The sequence below is a fragment of the Salmo salar genome, chromosome ssa05 (assembly GCF_905237065.1).
Source record: "Salmo salar chromosome ssa05, Ssal_v3.1, whole genome shotgun sequence".
NCBI classification, from domain to species: Eukaryota; Metazoa; Chordata; class Actinopteri; order Salmoniformes; family Salmonidae; genus Salmo; species Salmo salar.
Genome location: NC_059446.1, coordinates 39,899,888 through 39,909,183, shown reverse-complemented (window position 1 = coordinate 39,909,183; position 9,296 = coordinate 39,899,888). Strand labels below are relative to the sequence as shown.

The 9,296-nt window shown below is 42.6% G+C and overlaps 2 protein-coding genes across 2 annotated transcripts; one reads left to right on the top strand and one right to left on the bottom strand.

The window, feature by feature from the left end:
* Positions 1-1,161: 1,161 nt before the first annotated feature.
* LOC106604892 (ADP-ribosylation factor-like protein 3) lies at positions 1,162-5,964 on the top strand. The gene is made up of 6 exons (XM_014200008.2): positions 1,162-1,426; positions 2,831-2,977; positions 4,376-4,492; positions 4,737-4,787; positions 5,019-5,204; positions 5,420-5,964. Exons 1-6 carry the CDS (start codon positions 1,409-1,411, stop codon positions 5,465-5,467), a joined length of 567 nt encoding a protein of 188 aa, XP_014055483.1. The 5' UTR covers positions 1,162-1,408; the 3' UTR covers positions 5,468-5,964.
* A 1,913-nt stretch (positions 5,965-7,877) lies between these two features.
* Positions 7,878-8,610, bottom strand: LOC106604893 (profilin-3). The gene has a single exon (XM_014200009.1). It carries the CDS (start codon positions 8,494-8,496, stop codon positions 8,077-8,079), a length of 420 nt encoding a protein of 139 aa, XP_014055484.1. The 5' UTR covers positions 8,497-8,610; the 3' UTR covers positions 7,878-8,076.
* Between the last annotated feature and the right edge of the window lie 686 nt (positions 8,611-9,296).

Genomic DNA, 9,296 nt, shown 5'->3' with positions numbered 1-9,296 from the left:
TAACAGTGAGTAGCCACAATTGATATTTCCAGCCTCTGCCAGTGCAGCTTGGTCGGGAAATCTCATAACACCAGTTACAGGTATTAAACACTACACAACAGAAGTATTTGGCTACTGACCTGGCCAAGAGAAACATACATACCCATTCAGTTTTCACTTGTTTATGCATCTGTATCTGTGCATGTAGTAGACTTTACTTTGAGTCAGAAAACAAAAGTTAAGTCCTCAAACAAACCTGGATATTTCTGTCTGTCTCATTCCAGACTTTCAAAGTACTTTAAAAAAGGAATAACAATGTTTATTTTCTTGTAAATATATTAAATTCCAGCCTAGATTATTTTCACCCGCCACAACTATTTCTAATATGTGTGTTTGTTCCATCACTTGTGAGAAATTGCATTCCATTTAATAAACAAGTAAAGAATTGAAAATATGGCTATCAGAGTTTTCTAACTAAGTGTGTATATGTGTCTGTGTGTCTGTGCGTGTGTGTGTGCGTGTGTGCGTGTGTGTAAGAGGTCTGGCCAGGCCAGGGCGGCTCTATTGTGTAACCAGGCGACGGGCTCTTAGCAACCAGATTAGCCACTCCTACTGCACAGCGTCTCCATTCAGTGGAGTAAAAGCACCAAGAAATGCTGTAATCCTCTCTCGGGCCTATTCCATGTAATCCTACTGCCTGCATATAGGGACACTGTGTGTGCTCTCTTTATTTATATGGGTTTTGGTGTGAGTGTGAATACTGTATGTGTTTGTGCGCGGGAAGAGAGAACAGTGGGTATGTGTTTGCAGTACCATATGGTAGTCAGGCTTAATTTTGTGTGTGTGTGTGTGTGTGTGTGTGTGTGTGTGTGTGTGTGTGTGTGTGTGTGTGTGTGTGTGTGTGTGTGTGTGTGTGTGTGTGTGTGTGTGTGTGTGTGTGTGTGTGCGTGTGCGTGTGCGTGTGCGTGTGTGCGTGTGCGTGCGTGCGTGCGTGGTGGAGTGTCAGTAAGTCTGTTTCTTCAGTTTCCTCACTAGCAGGTGGCTCAGAGATAATCCAAGTAAAGCTCCAAGTGGGGATGGAGGGATGGAGGGAGGGAGGGAGAGGGGGTTGAGGGTGACTGTGGACAGAAGACGAGGGCTAATTCCGGTCTCCTAATCCTAGTCCCAAACCCCCCTCCCCCTCTTTGACTTTTCTTCTTCGCCTACCCAACAGTGCTGAGCAAGCTAATGTAGGGAGACAACTCGCCGACCGTCACACACACACTTAGTCATACACACAGGGTTTTTAAAGAGGAAGAGGCAAAAGCAGGTGCCTTGTTTTCACCCTAACTAACAGGTGACCTATCCTGGATAGCAGTTAGCGTACCTGTTGGGTTTAGCAGAGAATGTAGCTGCAGCCTATCGGCTACACCACACAACACACACCATCATGGGAGAAGCTACAAAGGTACGTGGCCTAATATGGAGGCTTCTATGGCTCGTCGTTTGTGTGACCGATGGGAAATAATTGGAGTGTTCTCTTGATATGAGTGAGCTCCACAAGAGTGTTAGCAAATTATTTTGTAATGAATGTTTTATCTCATCTGTATATATAACTCAACAAATTGGGTTCTGGTTGGTAAAAATGTTCACTGGTTGAATAAGTGGAACAGGCCTTAACTGAACATTTCATTGTATATGTAATGTTACAAGTAAAAGTGCTCATTGTCAGGAAAGAGTCTCTTACTAGTAATGTTGGTAAATGTTCTTTGTGTGTGGTTGTCCTTGTTGGGTGTGTTTTATGTGTGTGTGTTTGTGGTATTCTTTTCAGTAGTCAGAGAGTGTGTTTGTGCAACAAGCATTAATCTGATTATATCAGTCAGTAGGCTATTACATTAATGGGGCCGAAATAAACGCTACTGCTTTTCTAAATGAAGTGGCAGATTAAAGCTTACACAGGAGAGATAGGGAAAGAGAGGAAGAGAGAGAGAGAGAGAGACATTGTGAGAGCGAGCAAGAGGGATAGATAGAAAGGGAGGGCGAGAAAAGGAGTCGTCGTGCTGTAAGTCAACTGTTTCAAAGAGACGAGGCTTTGACAACATGCCCTCATTTCTTAGGTCAGGGGCTTACTGAGGTTCTAAACATACAGTGTGTGTCATAACAAGGTGTTTATTGTACTGAACCCTACTGGGGGGAAAAAATGCAATTTGGTTTCTGTAGATTGTCTCATAAACCTCACAGCATGTCATTAAGTGAATGGAAATGATCTGAATGGGAATGTTGCCAGTCATTCCCGAGTGGCGCAGTGGTCTAAGGCATTGCATCTCAGTGCAAGAGGCGTCACTACAGTCCCTGGTTTGATTCCAGGGTGTGTCACATCTGGCCGTGATTGGGGGTCCCATAGGGCGGCGCACAATTGGCCCAGCGTCGTCCAGGTTTGGCCAGGGTAGGCCATCATTGTAAATAAGAATTTGTTCTTAACTGACTTGCCTAGTTAAACAAAGGTTAAATCATTTAAAAATCCCTCCATCCGTGTACTTCCTGTTTTCTCCCTCTGATGATTATGTAAATGATGTGGGGCATGCTCTACTTGTGGCCAACAGAAAGGGAGCTACTAGGGCCTACTCATGCAATCAGAATATACAAAACCTGAAGTTATTTTGTCATCAGCTACAAATCGGATGGATGGATGAATGGATGCATGCATACATTTCATTCAACACCTTGAAATTGATATGATCACATTATAATAAATTGTACATTTTCCATAGTCAAGTGTGTTGGGATTGTTATGTTATGGTAAATGAACTATAGTGTCAAGCAGTAATAAAATTAACAGAATTTTACTCAATTGTACTATTTTCTTCCTCAGGGCTTGCTCTCGGTCCTTCAGAAGTTGAAAGGGACCACAGAGAGTGTGGAGCTGAGGATAGTTCTACTGGGTCTGGATAATGCAGGCAAGACCACCCTACTGAAGAGCCTCGCCTCAGAAGACATCAACACTATCACACCCACACAGGTCAGAGGCCATCACACACAGACATACACACAGACATACACACAGACATACAATGCACACACACACACACACACACACACACACACACACACACACACACACACACACACACACACACACACACACACACACACACACACACACACACACACACACACACACACACACACACAACTATGTCTTACTATACTTGTGAGGACTTTCTGGGGACCAACAGTTGATTCCCATTCCAAATCCTATTTTCCCTAAACCTAAACTTAACCCCTAACCCTAAACCTAACCTTAACCCTAATTCTAAACCTAACCCCTAAGCCTAAAATAGCATTTTTACAGGTGAGGACCAGCAAAACTTTTCTTGTGAGGACTTCTGGTACTCACAAGTATAGTAAATTCAAAAGGCACTCGCACATCTGAGCAATCTTTTTGCAGGTGCATTGGCAACAGTTGAACAAGATGAAGGAAAAAGGAAACTGTACACTGCTCTTGATAGTATCACTGATATTTAATAAGCTTACGTATCGGCCTCACGGCCTTCGTCAGAGCTAGTAAAATGCGTACACACACCGATACACACTCTCTCTCTCCCCCCACTCTCTCTCCCTCTCTCTCTCGCTCTCTCTTGCTCTCCCAGCATGTAAGACACCATCACATTCACACATATACACAGCTATAGCATTACACCACACTTGCACTTGTCTTTTCCTACCACCACTGATTTTGCTGATAGCAGCTTTACTGAGAAGAAATGCACTTACCATGACTGTGATATTTGGTTGTCTCACCTAGCTATCTTAAGGTAAATATACTGCCTGTAAGTCGCTCTGGATAAAAGTGTCTGCTAAATTACTCAAATGTGATGTAAATGTACTATCACATCACCCTGAACAAAACATCACATCACCCTGACACAGACAAAAGAGAATGACTCCAATGTTGCCGTAGCCTCTGGGACCAGGGTTAGAAATAAGGTAAAGGAAAGGTGAAAGAGCAGGGTGGACTTCAGTGAGAAAGCAGGACGGTAAGGATTGGCTCAGCAGGTAGCATGCAGGTAGCATGAGGCTGAGGCCTGTCTCTACTAAGGGATCATGTTGTTACACAACCTCTCACTGCTGAGCCAGATAGAGGCAGTGTTATGAAAAAGGCTGCGGCCCATGTCAGGACAACACTTCCTCTTAGACATGAAAAGCACAACCCTGGTTGAGCAAAGTTGTTGTTGTCCTTTGTTCACGGGTCTATGTTTAACTGTCTGGTTACTTGAGATCACAGTGATGAATGGTGGGCTTGACTTGACTTTATTTAATCATTTTAGCTGCTAGCTGGGTAGAGGTCCTCAACAACAGCTCTCTAATGAAATGCCCTGTCATACAGTACTAACCCATGGTTTGTGTTTGATACAAGGGCTTTAACATTAAGAGTGTGGCCTCACATGGCATGAAGCTGAACGTATGGGATATCGGAGGACAGAGGAAGATCCGTCCCTTCTGGAAAAAATACCTTGAAAACACAGACTTACTGGTGAGCACCTAACAGGGTCATTCAGATCTACTGCATTCTGTCTCATGATCCTCATGTTGTGATCAATGGTAGCTCATTAAGGTAAGGAGAACAACTATGCCCAACAATCCCATGATATGAATGCTGTGGGTCTAGAGGATTGCACGTAGTAAATATGTAATGGCTATGGCGAAATGATACTTTTGATCACTATGTGTATCCTGGATCTTTTAGATGTTGATAGTTAATTATTTTCGACTTCCAGATCTATGTCATAGACAGCGCAGACAAGAAGCGGTTTGAGGAGACGGGACTGGTAAGCATGGCACACCTCATAGCTGTAATAGCTGTCTGTAATAGCTATCTAGCTGATGTGATTACATTCACAGCCTTATCTCATTGATTACAGCCCCATCTCATTGTCTGATTATGTCTCTTTACATAATTGTCACTGATCTGTATCTGTGCGTTGAGTTGTCTTTCTTGCTCTCTCTCCTGCTCTCTCTCTCTTGCTCCCTCTCTCTCTCTCTCTCTCTCTCTCTCTTAGGAGCTGGAAGAGCTGATCGATGAGGAGAACTTAAAGGGTGTGCCAGTGCTCATCTTTGCCAATAAGCAGGACCTGGCCACAGCCTCACCCGCCAGTGAGATCGCTGAGGGACTCAACCTGCACACGTACCGGGACCGCCAGTGGCAGATCCAGGCCTGCTCAGCAGTATCCGGGGAGGGAGTACAGGTCAGTACTGTTAAAGTGGAATTAGACCAAACGATTGACTGGTTGAGGTGCATAATAGTTAGAATCAGGAAATCAATATATTCTTCCTGAAGGTTTGTGTAGCACTAATCAGAATGACCGAAAACACCTGAACATGTACCAAAATGTCCCTGCTGATGAGATTTGAATTTAACCATATTTTCCTCCTCACTCTGCTCTGTTTTCGATCACCACAGGATGGCATGAACTGGATTTGCAACAACATTGTAAATAAGAAGAAATAAACTACCAGCCCTACTGTATCAATCCTCATTTTCACCAGAGAGAAACATACCCAAATATTGTATTTTTACACTGTCTGGTTATTTTATTACTGCAATGTGTGTGTGTGAGATATTATTTTAAATGGGGCTCCAATGAAAGAAGAATATTTGCCCTAGAATTTTAAGGAATGTTTTTTTTATATATTTACAAATATGCCCTATGTGAATATGCTGTAATAAAATGATCAAATCTACTTAAATTAGCATTATGTCCATATCCTGTAATTTCTGTTTTACCACGTCTGGAAGCTTCAAGTGAAGCTCTCCAAGTGGAGAGTCTCTGTGTTTTCTTATTTATAACATTACACAATGAGAGAATTGACATAAAGATGTAATCATTTTGTTTGAGTCAGTCAGTTCGGTAAACACCAGAGTAGCGTATGTGTAAAGTATGTGTGTGATGTACAAGTATTTGTGTTTTGAGATTGAGATTTTTTACATTAAAAGCGTTAGTCATATTTGCTTCTCAGTCTATTTGGTTTCAAACCCTTGGTCAAGTGGTACAGTATAAGCATCAAAATCATATTCAATCACTCCTGCGCATGGAACACCTCAGAGTTTTTAAAGGCCCAGTGCAGTCAAAAACATGATTTGCCTATGTCTAATATATACAGTTGAAGTCGGAAGTTTACATACATCTTAGCCAAATACATTTAAACTCAGTTTTTCACAATTCCTGACATTTAATCCTAGTAAAAATTCCCTGTCTTAGGTCAGTTAGGATCAACACTTTATTTTAAGAATGTGAAATGTCAGAATAATAGTTGAGAGAATGATTTATTTCAGCTTTTATTTCTTTCATTACATTCCCAGAGGGTCAGAAGTTTACATACACTAAATTAGCATTTGGTAGCATTGCCTTTAAATTGTTTCACTTGGGTCAAACGTTTCCAGTTGCGTTCCACAAGCTTCTCACAATAAGTTGGGTAGATTGTGGCCCATTCCTCCTGACAGAGCTGGTGTAACTGAGTCAGGTTTGTAGGCCTCCTTGCTCACACACTCTTTTTCAGTTCTGCCCACAAATTTTCTATAGGAATTGAGGTCAGGGCTTTGTGATGGCCACTCCAATACCTCGACTTTGTTGTCCTTAAGCCATTTTGCCACAACTTTGGAAGTATGCTTGGGGTCATTGTCCATTTGGAAGACTAATTTACGACCAAGCTTTAACTTCCTGACTGTTGTCTTGAGATGTTGCTTCAATATATCAACATAATTTTCCGACCTCATGATGCCATCTATTTTGTGAAGTGCACCAGTCCCTTCTGCAGCAAAGCACCCCCACAACATGATGCTGCCACCCCCGTGCTTTACGGTTGGGATGGTGTTCTTCGGCTTGCAAGCCTCCCCCTTTTTCCTCCAAACATAACAATGGTCATTATTGCCAAACAGTTTTATTTTTGTTTCATCAAACCAGAGGACATTTCTCCAAAAAGTACGATCTTTGTCCCCATGTGCAGTTGCAAATTGTAGTCTGGCTTTTTTATGGCAGTTTTGGAGCAGTGGCTTCTTCCTTGCTGAGCGGCCTTTCAGGTTCTGTCGATATAGGACTCGTTTTACTGTGGATACAGATACTTTTTTAGCTGTTTCCTCCAGCATCCTCACAAGGTCCTTTGCTGTTGTTCTGGAATTGATTTGCCCTTTTCGCACCTATGTACATTTATCTCTAAGAGACAGAACACGTCTCCTTCCTGAGCGGTATGATGGCTGCGTGGTCCCATGGTGTTTATACTTGCGTACTATTGTTTGTACAGATGAACGTGGTACCTTCAGGCACTTGAAAATTGCTCCCAAGGATGACCCAGACTTGTGGAGGTCTACAATTTTTTTTCTGAGGTCTTGGCTGATTTCTTTTGATTTTCCCATGATGTCAAGCAAAGAGGCACTAAGTTTGAATGTAGGCCTTGAAATACATCCACAGGTACACCTCCAATTGACTCAAATGATGTCAATTAGCCTATCAGACACTTCTAAAGCCATGACATAATTTTCTGGAATTTTCTAAGCTGTTTAAAGGCACAGTCAACTTCGTGTATGTAAACTTCTGATCCACTGGCATTGTGATACAGTGAATTACAAGTGAAATAATCCGTCTGTAAATAATTGTTGGAAAAATTACTTGTATCATGCACAAAGTAGATGTCCTAACCGACTTGCCAAACCTATTATTTGTTAACAAGAAATTTGTGGAGTGGTTGAAAAACGAGTTTTAATGACTCCAACCTAAGTGTATGTAAACTTCCGACTTCAACTGTATTTCCACACTATGAGGTTGGAATAATACTGTGAAATTGATAAAATTATCATAATGCCATTTTAATGTAACAGCTGCATGAAAATACCACCTGAAATATCAGCTTGTTTTGGTGGGATGTAGTTTTGGCCTGCCTGGTGACATCGACATCGCCATTTTAATTGAAATCAATCAAAGTACGGTATTTAGTTGTTCCCCTTAATTTATTTGATATTGAGATAAAACGGCTGCATCGGCCCTTTAAAGAAAGATATTTTGAAGGCAGGAAAGCCCATCCACTGCCTCCTGATATAGGGGTTCAGTATATGGATGGAGATTGTCACACACCCCTCTCGCGGAGGTACTTGGCCATGTCACACACCTTCTTGTTGACTATCCCGCCATGCACCCCTCGTTTTCCCATCACAAACACCAGAGCCTTGGTCGTCAGGGCAACCGTGAGAGCCAAACTCTCGCTGCCTTTGGTCCGGATGTCAATGAATAGGATCTCTGTCTCAGGACCTGTCATATGGTCTCGTATCACTGCCATCTTCCGACCTCCAACGCTGACCCCCTCCTGCAGGAGACTTCCTCTGTCTTTGCCCACCAGAGCCTCCACTTCTGGTGGGCAGATGGCAGCCAGAACACCTCCAGGCTTGGAGGCCCACACGGCCTTGTTGTCGTACAGGCCAACGATGGCTACGTCCTCCACAAACTTCTCCTTCAGAGTGGCTTTGATATAGTCCCTCCACTCTGCCATCTTTGTTCAATCAAGCAGCAGACAGATGGGTTGTTTGTTGACAGTTGTTTTGACTGTTCAGCTGTATCTGGCTTGACAGTGTTGACAGTTCAAAGCAAAGCTTGATTGCTAGCAAAATGTCTAATTCTGTGTTACCATAGCAATGGAATCTTTTGATAAAGGAATTTCCATAGCAACTTGTATGCAGATCAAAGCCTACAGCTAATGAAAGATGCTGTGGCTGACTAATATCTATTTTTGCAACAACATCATCCTTGGCCACATGGTGCTGAAGCCAACCTGTGTGGCCAACAGATGGCAGTATTGGAGAGGATGAAAATAAAGTCATGCTTCTGTGATTTGAACCATTGATATGCAGGGAGAGACTTTGGTTGTGACACATAATCAGAAGCTGAACCATCACAAGATTAGCCTCTTAAATCATGTGTGAAGCCTGGCAAGCCTTCATGGTGATGACTCCGTAGGAGATGCAAAAATACCTCATCACCTGTTCCCTACCCTACACAGTCCTCTAGTCTAAGCTTCATCCCACATCAATTTATTGAACAGTCCATTCTACTATGTGAAAGTGGGTTTTACTTAATTTGAAGGGAGATGGGTAGAACTATATTTCCAGTCTGCCTTCTCCAAATTGTGGTGATTGTGTTGTGTACAGAAGAGAGACAGGTTTTGATTTGAACGTTTCGGCCTACTGTTGGTGACTCGGCATGATTATTTTCCCCAATATGTGTTCGAATGGTGGATGATGTCAAGCCTCTTAGCAAGGAATGGTTGTCATGATAACCTTCCCTGTTGGCCCC